The sequence below is a fragment of the Trachymyrmex septentrionalis genome, unplaced genomic scaffold (genome assembly GCF_001594115.1).
Source record: "Trachymyrmex septentrionalis isolate Tsep2-gDNA-1 unplaced genomic scaffold, Tsep1.0 scaffold134, whole genome shotgun sequence".
Taxonomy (NCBI): domain Eukaryota; kingdom Metazoa; phylum Arthropoda; class Insecta; order Hymenoptera; family Formicidae; genus Trachymyrmex; species Trachymyrmex septentrionalis.
The window spans coordinates 210,065-227,254 of NW_017304482.1; the positions used below are offsets into that span (position 1 = coordinate 210,065).

General features: G+C 35.4%; 2 protein-coding genes across 5 annotated transcripts in view; one reads left to right on the forward strand and one right to left on the reverse strand.

Moving 5' to 3' along the window:
* The first annotated feature begins 1,650 nt into the window (after positions 1-1,650).
* LOC108757249 (neurexin-4) lies at positions 1,651-12,250 on the forward strand. Of its 4 annotated transcripts, none has more exons than XM_018501704.1 (11): positions 1,651-2,020; positions 3,287-3,382; positions 5,523-5,719; positions 7,934-8,075; positions 8,162-8,532; positions 8,624-8,962; positions 9,065-9,539; positions 9,617-9,946; positions 10,021-10,326; positions 10,429-11,055; positions 11,132-12,250. In XM_018501704.1, exons 1-11 carry the CDS (start codon positions 1,957-1,959, stop codon positions 11,983-11,985), a joined length of 3,801 nt encoding a protein of 1,266 aa, XP_018357206.1. In that variant the 5' UTR covers positions 1,651-1,956; the 3' UTR covers positions 11,986-12,250. The 4 variants fall into 4 exon arrangements, with proteins under 4 accessions (XP_018357206.1, XP_018357207.1, XP_018357209.1 ...); XM_018501705.1 differs by lacking the exon at positions 5,523-5,719 and adding an exon at positions 6,353-6,549; XM_018501706.1 differs by lacking the exons at positions 1,651-2,020; positions 3,287-3,382 and adding an exon at positions 6,353-6,549 and having other exon boundaries at positions 5,642-5,719.
* A 2,958-nt stretch (positions 12,251-15,208) lies between these two features.
* Positions 15,209-17,190, reverse strand: part of LOC108757193 (protein trachealess-like) — a 53,017-nt gene continuing 51,035 nt past the window's right edge. The window contains exon 11 of the mRNA XM_018501606.1: positions 15,209-17,055. Coding sequence (XP_018357108.1) covers positions 15,710-17,055 — 1,346 coding nt within the window. The 3' untranslated portion in view covers positions 15,209-15,709. The remainder of the gene's footprint in view (positions 17,056-17,190) is intronic.

Below are 17,190 nucleotides of genomic sequence, written 5' to 3' on the forward strand. Positions count from 1 at the left end.
AAATATATATGTATAATTATAAATAATTATATAAAATTATATATATTTTTTTATAATTTTATACAATTATATAAAATATTTTTTCCCGGGTTACTAGATGTTTTGTATTTTATTCTGACAAAAATTTGACATATATATAAAAGATCTAAAATAAATTATTTTTGTACTTTAATATTTTTAGGCATAAAATAATGAGATAAATCAATTAGTAAAAAAAATACATTACTTTTTAAATAAAATATGTAAATTGCATAATTTGTTTCCTAAATTATCTATATATATTTTCTTTACATCATTCTCTCGACAGCTAATGCTTCATGCTAACTCTTATGAAATTAACGAGTCGAATCAAATATTCGATCCTAATTAGAAAAATGATTGTTAAATGTAAGAGCAGGAAAATATAACAATTTAATTTTATAACACTTATTACCCTGTAGGTTATTCTCTAAATTCTTTGGAGTGGAAAAGCTGTTATCTTCCATTACTTTTGTAAAGACGATATAATATGGTTTCTACAAATATGAAAATATTGTCTATATTTTATACTTATGTATATAGTTTTATTTTTTAAGTTAATTTTGGAAGTCTGTATGTCAAAAACGGACGAATTAGAATTCTCCTCGAAGTTGAAAAACACAAACTCACTGCTTTAAGCACACAAATTCTTTGCATTATCAGTGAATTAGTGTTTGTGAAGTAGAAAATTTGTGTTTTTAAAACAGTGAATTTGTGTTTTTAAAACAGTGAATTTGTGTAATTAATGCAAAACGTATACATAGCACTATATTGAATCGAGATGACAGATATCGTATAATAAATGCGTCATATCGCCATTTCGACTTTACGAATCATTTTATAAAAATGCCTTATCTTTATTCTCAAATATGTTTTAAAAAGATGATCTGAAAGATGACTTAAACGATGTCTGAACGACATCTTAAAAGAGGTTGTCTCTAAAACTTGACTAAAAGTTGTCTTAAAGATGTTTTTCGAAAAAATCTTACAGACGTCTCTTTTAAATCGTCTTTCGGAATGTCTGTAAGACACGCGTGTTTACTGAGTAGTGATTATGTTAAGAATGTGTAAGTTAATTGAAAATATTTTTCAACTTTCACATCGCCGTTATTTCTTGAATAATCCTATAAGTTTGCACTAATATCACTTTGTAATGATGAACGTCTTTATAAACAATTTACCTTATAGTTGACGTCAAGAAATAAATTTTCATGTGTCTGTACGAAATTTGGAGAAGGCCAAAATTGGCCCATATCGACCCTTTTTCTTGGTGAAATAATGTTTTAAACAAGAGATGGTACCATTTGTGTTTTACTTTTTAATTTGATATAATTTTTATCAATCCCTTTACCAGCGCTTAGTTGTGCGCAAAGCGTGCGCATCAAACTATAGTCGTAGATATCTACAGTGGGTAATACATCTACTTCACCATTTGTATCGATGTTATAATATCGACTGTCTGTAATAATACCTTGTGTTGGTACCATGTGATCAACGAGTGCCAAATGATGATAAGCTGAAATCGATAACCGTCATTTTGTATTATCGATAATACCTGCAAGAGATAACGCGGAGAAAATGGATGTGGCGCGACGTCTACGCGGTGCGGTCGAAATGTCGAATGACTAATTCGATACATTGGAAACGGCAAACGGCCACGGTACGAGACGAGGCGCGGCATAGTGCCGACATTCATCCCCGCGTCATCTCACTCGTTGTTGATTCACGTTTAATTGTTCACCGATCGTGCCGCAGGACGGTAGGCGTGGGCTCTGAAAAGTCGCGGATCGGAGTAGACCGAAGTTGACGGGAGTTGGACGGGAAGATCGGTACGAGTGGCGTGTCTCGTTTTTATCGGGCACGTTTGCCGTACGGAGCTCGAGGAGGGATTTCGCGGTGGAATCGGGACGTTTTCTATAAGCTCAAGGCGATGGTACGATGACCGCTCTTGTGTTTCTTGTGCACGCATTCGCCGTAGTGGCAAGCTCGCTCGCGTATTACAGTAAGTACAATTCGACACATCAACCACTATGGTGGCACGTACTGTAACTTCCTGGCACGGTACGACACCACGGCCCAGCCCATCTTGGATCTCCGAGATAATATGGCGCGCAGTAGGCACTCGCGTCATTCGTTAGTACGAGATGCGTAACGCAGCCTGCGTGCGTAATGCGACGGATTGTTCGAGATCCATTTTAGACTTTAATCTGGCTCTTTTTATTTTTATTTATAACTTAGATGCGTGCTCTGTTTGCAGCTCAATGTGCCGTGTAATGCGAAACATTTGAAAATTCGGAGTACACGCATACACGAAGTTTACATTAAGCACATAACTTATACGAAAATGTGCGACGTGATAAATTGTAGATGTTATTGTAGAAAAACCCGTCAGATCTCTGTTGAAATCTGATATGAATTACAAATCGTCCAAAATGGGCTTTACACGCATTTCATATCTGATAGTTCCGTCATTGCGTTATTTTGCAACATAGCGTGTTATTTATGTCTAATTGTTATCTGTCTTTTTTTCTACGATACAGTTTGTTTTCAGATCAAATCTATCGAAATTAGATTTCGCGAAGTTTCTGCTGTAAATTTTGTCAGCAAAATGCAGTCAAATGATACATTAACTGAATATGGCAGATCGACTGTGGAAATCAAGCAGAATCTGATATATTTTATTTAAATGATTTGTTGAAAATGATAGTCTGCTCGATTTTTGCTGGCAATTTACATGTCAATAGACTCTAATAGCAAAGCACTTGATGCCAAGCTGCTGCAACGTTCAGTTTGAATTTTCTAGCAAACGTATATCTTGTTTAATAGATTACTTTGTTATTATGTTATTATTATTGTAAACATATAAAATTTTATATGCACATATAATTCTATTTAAAAAATCTTTGATGTAAAAATGTAAGTCTAATGTTTGAATATTGTATTTTATGTGTTTATTATAATTTAATAACAAAATTTTATGAGGGATGCTTTTATACTGTGCGCTTATTTAGTTAATACAAAAGCATTTTGTTTCCATACAGTACATATTTTGCCACGAAAATATTTGATAATTTTTGTATTTCTTTAATGCCCAGTTTCACAACTCGCGGTTAACTCGCGAGGTTCAACTTATTTCTCATCTTTTCCCAATTCTAGAATTGAAAAGAGATAGTGAATAAGTTATACCTCGATTAAGATAATTAACTGTGAGTTGTGAGACTGGCCTAAGAAGGTATAATACTTAACAAACATTACGATTGTGTCTTAGATGACGACGAATGCCTCTTTCCTCTTTTGGATAGAGCTCAAATAACAGCGACAACCTCCTTGCCCGAAAGAGGACCGAACAATGCTAGGTTACATGGTGAGAAAGAAATGTTTGTTTACTTAGTTTTTACGTACAGATCTTGTTTAAGTTATTAGACGTAATTTATTGTACAATTGTACTTTCTATATATATAATATAAATTATATGATACTAGCAGTAGTCTATTGCTTGCTTTCTATTTCTACGAAGTCTGTCGTTGTCTATATTGTGCACTATATTTGCTTTTCTTTGCATTAATACATAGTTACAAATGATTCTGCTAATACTATGCGATACTTCTCAATGAAAAAATTTCGGTAAGAATCAAGAGATTTAATTAATCCCAATCGTCACTGCTCGCCGCTGCGTTCAATTATAAGAATTAAGTGAGCTGTACATGCTCACTATATGACTCATCGCCCAATCACTTAATACTCGTTTCTCTTCATCTTTATGTAGCACTTTAAGTGGAAATACTTATAATAACAATCTTCTGGATTAAAAACAAAACGAATATATACTATAATAAATTTATATTTGCTTCAGGTGGATCCTAGCAAGTAGCCTGGAGAGTATCTCAAACGAAATATTTTGAAAAGCATTGCTTTTATAATCAGAGACACATAATTTACGAATATACCAACTGTGACCAGCCAAAGAGTGCATGTACAAACTATAGTTCAGCGATTTGATTGATGCTTAGCGCTCATATCGTTAGAATGTCGTCAGCCGTTCGTTGGGTATTTAACTGGAAAGAGTGGAATCCAAGTGAGCGGGAGTTTGAGCACGCGATTTCTTGTATACAAAGCGACGAGAAGGAAAGATTAAGGTCATTTGTATTTCGTAAAGATATCCGAGCTTCCCTCGTGGGCAGATTATTAATGAGAAAATTTGTGAACGAATATGTCGGTCTTCCGTATAACAAAATTACTTTCGTCAGAGATGAACGCAATAAGCCCGTATTGAAAGATAGCTCTACTATAATAAATTTTAATGTTTCTCATCAAGGTTCTTATACGGTATTAGCGGGCGAAGTTAGGAACGTGAAAATAGGTGTAGATGTTATGACATTAGATTATAAGCAGGATAAACAAGTTAGTAATTTTTTTCGTCTAATGGGTAAACATTTTACTGCAGCCGAGTGGGAGAGAATCAAAGGTTCAGGCAAATCAGAAGCGGAGCAAATGGCTACGTTTTGTAGACACTGGGCATTAAAAGAAAGCTATGTTAAAGCGCTTGGCGTGGGGATTTTTATTAAGTTAGGAAGTTTAGATTTTCGGACAAATTCAGAATTAAACGAAGATTTCATCACAACCGATACAGTCTTGTATGTAAACGGAATCAAACAAAATTGGTTGTTTGAAGAAACCTTACTCGATTCACGACATTGCGTTACCGTAGCATTACAAGAAAATGATAATTCATCACGATTACGTAATGAATTATCTCGGTTCGAGATCATAAATTACGATGAACTTATGATGCATGCAATTCCACTCTTTCCAATAGATCGACAATTCACAAGTCAATATTTTGGAAAATACGAACAGCTATAGTTTTATTAACTATTCATAAGATAATATTACAATACGCGAAGATAATGTTTCCTAATATGTCTAAAAAAGATGAATTTTATACATATTGTATATTAGTTTAATTATAAAGTAATAAAGCATTAAGAATAATACTTTACAATTCCTTTAATTACCTTATGGACTATAAATGATTTCCCACATGCAAGATATTAATAGGTAAAAAAATAAATAACTATTCTTTGTTGATCTTTGTATAGAGCAAACATAATGTATCTTACAAAACGCGCGATTAAAATTTTTTATCATTGAAATAAAAAAAGAATTAATTCAGAATGCCTATGTGTTGTATAGTATGAGTGTCTGATGTTGTATATTCGTGTTAATGAATGCGATTTTGAAAAATAATTTTATTGTTTTCCCGAGAAATGTTATGTAATATCGGAGAAATCTTTAAATGTATTCTGCATTCCACTGCAGTCTAAATTTGATTTGGATTTACAACATTACAAGTTTGGTACAATGATATGAATTAGACTCTGAGTATAAAAGCAAAGTATTGTCAGGATTAATTTTAATTATTTGGCTATGTTCTATCCCATTATTCGTAAGCACTTTCTTAAGTTTACTTTGAGTTGCATGCATGCATAAATGTTGTGGTGTAGGCGGAAACGCATGGACAGCTAGCAGCTCTGATTTCGGTCAGTATTTAATAATCGACTTGGGCCAAGTGACGAACATCACAGCTGTGGCGACTCAGGGACGATTAGTGCACAACGAATATGTTATGGAATACCGTATTAGCTATGGTACCAATGGACTCGATTATGTGGATTATAAGGAAGAAGATGGTCATGCAAAGGTAAGCTCGTTCTTTCTCGGTGCCGTTGATCTTCTAATCTTCATTGGGTTTAATACTTTTGTCTTTAATAACAATTTAATGATGGTGAAGCTTTGTATAATTAATAAATGTGCATATATATAAAAACTGGACTAACGTAATGCTTGCTTATGCATGCTTGTAGAAAATAGTAGAAAAAAGTGTAATAATCTGTGTAAATATATATGTATAGAATAGTTAATAAAATATTTTACAAAACTTTATATTGCAAACAATATGATCAGGTTTGTTACTGGTAAGTATCTTAATGTGTTTTACACACATAGATTTTCATTTGGACAATGCTTTGCACCAAACATTTTTTTTCTCGTTATTTGAATACTTATTTTATTAAATATTACATGATTTTTTTCCTAACATAAACATATGCATTGGGATGCAAAATAACATATATTAAATATATAAATTCATAACTGAATAAAAATCTGAATTAATCTTATTTGGAAATATATATTTATGGCTAAAGGATTGACTAGCAAGAATTATCACAAAATAAATTAAATTCATGATCCTTTCATTATTTCCTACATCCATTTGCATGTTTCGCTTCTACTTTTCTCCTTTTACACATGGACATGGAGCTGGGCTTTACAGGAGATTCCGCGTGGTCACCAGAACTTAGCAGTTACAATCAACATCTTACTATGGAGCTGTGGGACAGATATGAGATACGCAGCATTTCTACGCGAGGGCGGGCGCATACTAATGAATACGTGACAGAATATATTATCCAATATTCGGATGATGGTCAAGCTTGGGTCACTTATGAAACCCAGGATGGTGTAGATGAGGTATTAAATTTCAAGGATAGAGTCTACAATTTGTCTACTCTTACGTATATACAGGGTAATTCTTTCACCCACGACATACACAGCACAACACACACATACACATACACACAGAAACATTTTAAATATATATATTTTATAATATATAAAATAAATATTAGGTATATATATTAGAAAATATATATTATACTATTAAATCATAATACAAAGTTTTTATTTAGATTTGTAAAATTTTCTAAAAGGATATATTGCGACTTATAAACGAATGCGCATTAATTTAACTTTAGTAATTTCTTTCCATTGTATGTACATTGATAATAAGCATATTATAAAATTTCTAAGTCGTTGCTCTTTCGTAGGAATATTGTAGAAATTCCATTAACGAAATAATTATAAAAAAATTTCTCAATTTCGAAAGATACTTTGTTTGGAATCTTCTGTTTTAATAATCGCTATTGGGGTTTGAAAATTTAAAATAAATATATGGTGTGGTTATGATATCTGGAAGAGATTATAACATACTTATTGATAAGACTCAAATACTTATAAATGAGATATTACTCTATTCATATTTGTATTATCAAATATACTTTTCTTTTGTAAAATATCTTTTTTCGTTAGAATAGTAGAGCGTAAGTTCTGGATATAACAGATTCAATATAGAACAATTAATAAATAATTTTAGTGCTTAGTTATCATTTATCTTAAAAAGATATAATTTACATGGAATGTATATATAAAATGTAATATATATACATATATATATAATACAATATATAATATACATATATGTATATAAATGTATATAAAAATTATAGCTCATAAAAAAAAATTAATATTTTATTGTTTTTCTAGAATTTTAATTTATTATAATGACACCATATTTATAACTCTCTTTTGTCATCCGCTCTTAATATTGAATGTCCTCTGTCATTAACAACAATTTGCACTAACGTACATACTTATGCAATTAATGGTGGTTGGATAACATTAATCGCATTTATTAAAAATTTATACTATAAGCGAATAATCTTTGCTTGAATGTGCACAATAAAAATATCGTGCAATTAAAATAATTTTTATAATCCTTTTAATACACAGAATTTTCAAACTGGTCTAATGCAATCGGTATTCCTGAATAATATAATAGTTCTAAGAAATAAATCGTGTTTCCATGTTTTGCAAATAGTTTTCTATTTCTGATAGCTACTCTTCTCACATGTACACAAGTATTTACTTTTAACTTACAGCATGTACGCAATTTATTTAAATTTTGCACGGTTGTCGCGATGTTAATTATTGACTGACACTGAAAATGGAGTAGTAAACGGAAATACCGATATAACAGCAACACCTTAAACATTCTTATTTCTCCTTTCTTTCTCAGATGTTTAAAGGTAATATAGACGGAGATAGTATAAAGCTTAACAAATTTGACGTATCGATAATTGCACAATGGATTAGAATAAATCCAACACGATGGCGAGACAGGATATCGTTGAGAGTCGAACTTTACGGATGCGATTATGGTATAAAATAATGATTATATTCTTCTGTCTTCAGAAAGATGATATATCAGTTTATAAGATGACAAATCTATCACTTTATATTTCAGTATCTGACATCGCTTCCTTTAATGGATCCTCTCTGATACGATTGGATTTACTTAGAGAACCTATCGAGACCGACAGACATTCAATACGTTTTCGATTTAAAACAAATAATGCTGACGGCGTATTAATGTATTCTCGTGGTACGCAGGGTGATTACATAGCCTTGCAATTGCGTGACAACAGGATGTTGCTTAATATCGATCTTGGGTCCGGTATTATGACAAGTCTGTCTGTCGGCAGTCTTTTGGATGATAATATGTGGCACGACGTTGTGATCTCACGCAATCGGAAAGATATTTGGTTTTCTGTTGACAGAGTTTTGATTAAAGGTAGAATAGAAGGAGAGTTTCATCGACTGGATTTAAATCGAGAGGTAACTTTTTTTTTTTAAATAAACGTAAAGCATTTTAGTATCACGAATATTTACGTGAATGTATTAAAATTAACTTGAACGAATGTTTTAGTTTTACATCGGCGGTGTGCCTAACAAACAGGATGGCTTGGTGGTAGTCCAAAATTTTACCGGTTGTATAGAGAATTTTTATCTAAACTCGACGAATATAATTCGCGAGCTAAAGGATACGGAAATCATAGATGAGAATTTGCGATATTACAAGATTAACACGCTTTACACTTGTCCGGAACCTCCGATAATACCTATCACGTTTTTAACTACTGGATCTTATGCCAAATTGAGAGGCTATGAGGGCGTATCATCTATGAACGTTTCTCTCGCGTTTCGATCATACGAAGAGAGAGGCATAATTCTTTACCATAAGTTTACGAGTCCGGGCTTTGTCAAGGTTGTACACATTTTTATTTATTCTTTTTATTATCCTTGAGTATAATATTCAATGCTGTTAGTAAATATAATACAAATGAATTTATCTATTTTTAATATGCAGCTGTACTTGGAAGAAGGTAAACTGAAAGTCGACATACAAACGCATAACAATCCGATCGCGAACTTGGACAATTTTCATGAGAAGTTTAACGACGGGAAATGGCATCAAATAATCTTGACGATTGCCAAAAATTCGCTCATTTTAAATGTCGACGGACGCCCGATGAAAACAGAGCGTCTCTTGGATATGATAACCGGATCATATTATTTCATCGGTGGTACGATCGGATCGGAGAGCAATCATGGCTTTGTTGGCTGTATGAGAATGATAAGTATCGACGGAAATTATAAATTGCCAACCGATTGGAAGGACGAAGAGTACTGTTGCAAGAACGAAATTGCTTTTGACACTTGTCAGATGATAGATCGCTGCAATCCAAATCCTTGCAAACATTTTGGTGTTTGCCGTCAAAATTCTGATGAATTCTTCTGTGATTGTGCTAATACTGGGTACGCCGGTGCCGTCTGTCATACCTGTAAGTATTCAGCATGTATTAATAAATGAAATATAGAATATTCCTGCTAAAATTAATAATATTACAATTTTATGCAGCGTTAAATCCCTTATCATGCCAGGCATATAAGAATATGAATTCAGTAAATCAGCGTGTGGAAATTAAAATCGATGTGGACGGGAGCGGGCCCTTAAAGCCTTTCCCTGTAACTTGCGAGGTCCTTTCCGACGGCCGCGTAATGACATTTTTGCATCATAGTAACGAGCAATTGACTCCTGTCGATGGATTTCAGGAGCCTGGCAGCTTTATACAAGATATTAATTATGATGCCGACTTTGATCAAATTGAGGCTTTATTAAATCGATCTATAAGTTGCACACAAAGGATAAGTTATGAATGCAAACATTCCAAATTATTTAATACCCCAGGTAATTATATCTTAAATATCTTGCATCTTGTACTTCCGAGGTACTTTTGTATCAATCTTTCTGCTCCTTTTCAGTTCCTCCAGGTGATTATTTTAGACCGAATTCATGGTGGGTCAGTCGGAATAATCAGAAGATGGATTATTGGGGTGGCGCATTGGCCGGGTCGCGAAAATGCGAGTGCGGTATAGAAGGAAAATGTTCAGATTTAACCAAGTGGTGCAACTGCGACGCTGATCTGGAGGGATGGTCTATAGATAGTGGGGAGATTAGAGAGAAAGAACATCTTCCTGTTAAACAATTACGTTTTGGTGATACTGGTACCCCGCTCGATGAAAAAGAGGGTCGTTATACGTTAGGCCCGCTTATTTGCGAAGGCGATGGTAAATTCAATTTTTTTTTTTTCATTTTAATGTATACGGATAATAAAAATGTATTATTATTAATTAATTAATTTTCAACGATACGCAATCCTCTTATTACAGATTTATTCAAGAATGTAGTCACATTCCGCATAAGGGATGCTAGCATCAATTTGCCGACCTTTGATATTGGGCACAGCGGCGACATTTATTTCGAGTTTAAGACCACTATCCAGGATGCTGTAATTATTCATAGCAAAGGACCCACCGATTATATCAAAGTTTCCATACACAGTGGAAACCAAGTACATTTCCAGTACGTGGCCGGTGGAGGGCCGCTTACCGTTAGCGTGCAAACATCTTACAATTTAGGTGACGATCAATGGCATTCTGTGTCAGTAGAAAGAAATCGCAAGGAAGCCCGAATCGTCATCGATGGAGCGATGAAGAACGAAGTGCGAGAACCTCCGGGTCCAGTGCGAGCGTTACATCTTACCTCAGACTTGGTCGTGGGTTCTACGATCGATTATAAGGACGGATACGTCGGTTGCATAAGAGCACTACTTCTCAACGGTCAATTGCAAGACTTGAGAAGTTACGCTCGGCGAGGATTGTACGGCATTACGGAAGGTTGTGTTGGTAGATGTGAGAGTAATCCTTGCCTTAACAATGGCACATGCCACGAAGCATATGATGGATACTGGTGCGACTGCCGGTGGACCGCATTTAAGGGACCAATTTGTGCAGACGGTAAGCAAGAAAGATATTTTCAATAAAATCGACTGCTATTAATTTCTCTTAGTTAATATTATTTAAATATTTTCAGAGATTGGCGTATACATGAAACCTAATTCGATGATAAAATACGATTTCATGGGTAGCTGGCGTTCCACTATCTCTGAAAAAATACGCGTTGGCTTTACGACAACGAATCCAAAAGGATTTCTATTGGGTCTATTCTCCAATATTTCTGGAGAATACATGACTATAATGGTTTCAAACAGCGGACATTTACGCGTAGTATTTGACTTCGGTTTCGAACGGCAAGAAGTCATATTTCCGAAGAAGCATTTCGGTTTGGGACAGTATCACGATGTCAGGATCGGCAGGAAAGACTCTGGCGCTATTTTGACATTGCAGGTCGATAATTATGAGACGAAGGAGTTTGCATTTAACATAAAGCATTCTGCAGACGCGCAATTCAACAATATTCAGTACATGTACATCGGCAGAAACGAGTCTATGTCGGAGGGATTCGCAGGCTGCATATCGAGAGTTGAATTCGACGATATATATCCGCTGAAGCTACTCTTTCAAGAGAACGGACCTGCTAATATCCGCTCACTCGGTCCTCCAGTAACCGAAGATTTTTGCGGAGTCGAACCGATCACACATCCGCCATATATTAAAGAGACGCGACCACCACCTCAAGTAGATGAGGAAAAAGTGAGAGCGGCATATAATGAGACTGATACAGCTATTCTGGGAAGCGTATTAGCGGTTATTCTGATTGCACTTGTGATCATGGCGATTCTTATAGGCAGATATATGTCTAGGCATAAAGGTGAATACTTGACGCAAGAAGACAAGGGTGCTGAAATTGCCCTGGATCCGGATTCAGCGGTCGTAAACTCTGCCACTGGTCATCAAGTACAGAAAAAGAAAGAGTGGTTTATTTAAAAACTGAAATGCATCATATTAGATATGTATGCGTTAGAGAGAAGTAACAAGTACACATTAAATTAATCTAAAATTATATATACATTTTTAATAAGGATAGAATCTCTTTTGCTCCATTCAACCATTGATCTTTTCATATATATCATAATTTTTGTACGCCAGAAATACAAATGTAGAATCCAAAATAATGGTTAGAAATCAAAAAAACGAATTTTTTAATTCTGTTATAAAACCCATATAATAGTTTTATCAAAAATACTTCAATTTTTTATTATTTAAGTCTAATTATTAATTTTATTTAAAGATTTTTTTGTATGCATGTAATGGTGTTGTCTCCCTGTAGAATTTGACAACACTGCCATATAAAGAGGCCTAAAGAATTTTTAAACTAAAAAATTTTGTCATTTTTTCTAATAATTTTTAAGTAACAGCTTTGGATCATGCTATAAAAATTTAAGAAAGTGCTCAGAAATCGCAATTATTTACATTTCATAGAATTGAATGTGAGTTTTGACTAACTTTTTCTGATCTTATTTCATTATATAATATTCATCTATTGTATTATTTCATATTGTTTCTTAATACATTTCTCGGAACTCTGCATAATATAACTGCCAGTATATGAATATATATACATATATATATTTATATACACATTATATTTAATTTTTTAAAGTACAATAACGATAGCAAATAAATGATTTTAATTTTTGCATTTCACTTCATTACGTTCATTACGCGAATGAGGAAAAGAAGTGATTATTTTATATAATTATCATTTCGTGATTAGGGTATGATCGTTACACGTCTCAATTTAAATGCATTTTTACAATGGAGCATAAAAGAGTGTTTTATGTAACATAAATAGATTTTCCATGTACAAAGCTGTCTTTACTACAGATAAATTACTTATATATTTTGTTCTCTTTTTTTTTATAATATTCGCAGTATTAATCGAAATGTCTACCGTCCAAAGTGCGTTTAACACTTTTTTTTAGATTTATTTTATTTTCACACATTTGTTTGTGATTATTTTACAGATTTTTTTTTTACATGATCTGCAAACTCACTGTAGAGTAATTTAATATTAATATAGCATTAAGGATAATAATTGTAATAACAATAACAGCAGAAATGATAATAACGATAATGATGATAATAATTGTATACTAATAGTAAGCGTGTAATACAAAATGAAAATGTACATAAGTCATTTTTATACGAATAGCACATTCGTTATTTCTTGCTATTAAATCGATAGTACAACGATCGTATTGAAGAAAAGACATGCATTTTTCACGTTTCTGTACGAATAAATCGCTAATAATACAAATATAATACTCAAATTTTTGGAACAAGAACGATATAATGATTCGAATGAATATGTCTTTTTTATATTGAGAACGAAATTCAATAAAAATAAATCATCTATACGTTCTATCCTTGTGTTTTTTTATTAAGACATTTTTGGTGCATAATGCACGTTTTAAAAGAAGTTGTTAAAATTTTCAAAAAAATCAACAATTTAAATCTTAAACATCTTCTACAATAAATATTCAATTACTTACCGATATTTTTTACGAAGCGTTTACTTACGGTTCACTTGGCAGACTTGCTTCGTCGGGTGACGTTGCATCCAAACATGCGAAACGTAATTAACAAATTTCTATAAATCAGTATTATGTGGGAGAAATTCGTCATATTTGCAAATGTACTTCAATTTTTTTAAAAAATCAAGTACGGAAAAGAGCGATGAATGTTGAACGAGTGAACTTTTAGGCACGTAAGCTGTATTTACACGTGTACTTGTCAAAAACAACTGGTCGAAATATTTAAACATTAAAATACAATAACTTTCGTAAAAGAATTCGCTACCTCCAGAGCAATGTTGACTTCTTCTCGCGTATAGAAGACTTCTACGCGATACGTGTCCCCTCTCAATATCTACATTTTTGTCTATCCTACATTTAGAAGGTAATATCGCTAGAGCAGTCTATAAATATACATACAAATGTCTCCTGTCTTCAATAAGTAAAGAATCTCAGTGCGTATTTAATAAAAGTGTCTTTTTAATATCACTCGTGTCTTTTTCCCGGATTGCTCTTCGTTTGCAACTATATAAGTCGCATTTCATTCGTTCGCCAGTCTAATAACTCGTTTTTCACATATCATGATTGTTGAACCTGCAAAATACGGCCAGATAACAAGTAATATCGAATATAAATCAATTGTCGTTTTCTTTACTTTCTATCGAGAAGTCTCGCTACTTCCTCGATCGCAAGTCGAAATCTAAAACAAGAAGCTTGCAACAACTCTTTGGGACTGACCGATCGTATGTACATAGCGCGTTCCGAGTAACAAATTCAATATTTAATTGACTAAAACAGAGACGAGCGCGAATTAATAGAGATAGCGATTTCTCTTAAGTATGCCGTGCTATTTTTCAAACACGCTTCGTACAATATCGAGATAAATTTTATCAGCGTTTTTTCTCTCATTAAATAAATGTTACAACGTGTCAGAGAGAGAGAGAGAGAAAGAGAGAGAGAGAGAGAGAGAAAGGATTGTATCATTTGTTTTATAAAAATCATCGCACAACGAAATATTATGGTACAAAATATTCCAAGTATCACACTTGAGTAAATCACCGCTGACATGGTAATAATATTTAACACAATGCGAAGACAGTTATCTTCGGAAGTTGTTTCCTCCTCTTGTTCATTTTAAGATATTTGTTTTTCCATAAATTCATTTCTTTATCTAAAATAATCGAATGACAGTTAGATCGCTTATCTTTCGATCGGCAAAAATCGTCAAAGTTATTAGGAGAAAAATATTTTAACAAAAGGTAATGCGGTTCTAATTAAAATTTCAGGTTTTTAATAATTTTGACGATGTTTCGAAGTCGAAAAACGTATTCTCCAACTATCGTCTAATTACTTATTCAATTGTTTTAAAGAAATAAATTTAGATAAACACAGACATCCTAAAATGCAATTCAAAATAACATAATTGTGGTACATACATACATATATACAGAATAATTCTTAATATGAATATAATACTTCAGCATGACTACAGTATCTAAAACGGGAACAAATGTTACATAATGATAGATTGTTCAAGTTCTTTTCGAATTATAATAAATTATTTTTAAAATGTTCCAATATCTTCGTTAATTTGTCAAAAATGGAAAAAAAAGACTTAAACGATCTATATTCATGCGATACTTTTTTTTTCTTGTTTCTATACTCATTATCTGAAGCATGGACTATATTATTAAGAATCGTTCTGTAAATTACACATTTATAATAAATCGCGAATCCTTAGATATATTACGATCTCTTTGAGCGTCGCGTTAAATCACTTGGAACACGCACGGTGAATACGCATGAGTTTCTTAGTTGGCTTCATACTTACGCAAATATCTCCGGAAAGTCAACATATATATAATAATTTATTCATTATATATTACAATAAATCGTTCTACATAATGGAGAAGAGAGCGATTGTTACACGCCGAGTTTCGAAGAAGTGGCGTGGCGAAACTTCCCCGCCGATCCCGAACGACAACGAGGCTTGCTCGTCAACGATCGCCAAAGATAGCAACGAGATAGCGCGTATCACTGATATGCACGAGGGAGAGGGCTTTGGATTTAATTACAGTCGCTTAAGTACACGTGTTCCGCGTACACGGGCGGTGGAACCCCTACGGATGGGGCCACTAGGAGGCCGAGGTGTACCAGCCGTTCGTCGTCGATTTATTGCTCGGGTGGTAGATATGGAAGCCGGCGCTACTGGCTGGATGATGATAGAACTGCGGTTGCTCCGTCAGACCTGCCGAGGCGTACGCCGCTGCGGCGTCTAAGGCACTCGGATGGACGGTAGCCGAGTACACCTGAGGTTTTAAGGGTAACGGCTGGGCCGGTTCATACTGGTGCCGGAGAACGGGATCCGCGTACGCCGACGAGCCTTCGTAACTACTTATCACGTTCACGGGATGTAACTGCTGCTGCTGCTGCTGCTGCTGCTGCTGTTGCTGTTGCTGCTGCTGTTGCTGCTGCTGCTGCTGCTGCTTATCTCGTGGCGAGACCGACGACGGCGGTGTCATCGCCGAATGATAGTCCACCGAGTAGCCAGCCGCGGTAGCAGACGTGTACGATGAAACTAGACTGGTGAAAGCATCAGCGCAGCTGGTGCCGTTCGATCCTTTTTGATTGTGTGCGGCGAGCACAAATTGGTGCTCGCCATACGTGCTGGAGCCTTCCGAGCCCGGCGGCGTGGGCAGAGGTCCATTAGGGGCGGTTTCGCCCGGGTAATAGATACCGGCCGATGTAGGGGCGCGCGTACCGCCGCTCGACGTGATCCCGTGCACGTTGGCACGTATCACGCTCTCCCGATTGGCGGCGTAGAGCTGCCTGAGGAGTGCCGAGGCCGGTAAAGGAGCGGTGGCGGATTGTTGCGGACTCAGGTGTCCCAGATGATGATGCGCGCCGATCCACTGTATCGTACTCCGCTGCTGCTGCTGCTTCAGCAACGCGTCCGTGCTGAAATCTGTCGGCTGATGAAGCGCCGCCGGTGAGTTCGATTTATTTAACGAGCTCCCCGGGAGGTGCTTCGACATAGCCTGCTCCAGATCCTTCACGGAGGTACCGGTGCTCTCGGCCGCGCTCTCCATTCTGTTGCCCTCGGCGCGACGTGATTTCGGACTGGTCGAACAGAGCGCCTGCTCGGTGGTCGACATCGAATGCGTGGACGTCGCGCTAGGGCTGAGCGCGCGGGTTCTTTCACCGTTCGATTCTTTCACCGCGGGCTCCTCCTCATCCTCCTCCTCGTTCGAGCTGCTGTCGTCGTCCTGAATTTTTCGCTTGTGCCCACGTAATCTGACTACGAGCGTGCCGAGATTCCCGACCGCCGTCTGCGAATCCTGTTGCAGCTGGGCTATATTTTCGTGATGCCGGCTACCACGCTTCTCACTTTCCGACGGATGGCTCTCCTCCCGTTCCTCGGGTGGTGACCGATGCGATTGCTCCTGATGCTGATTTGTAGGGCCGCCTCGACTACGACCCTCTAAAATCAAAAGTCGCAACGAATATTGCCTCAAGATGGAGGAAGATGAGGAACTCGTTCCGGGATCGACAAGCTGGGGGAACGTGCTTTTTTTTTTTTTTTTTTTTTTTTTTTTTTTTTTAAAAAAAAATTTTT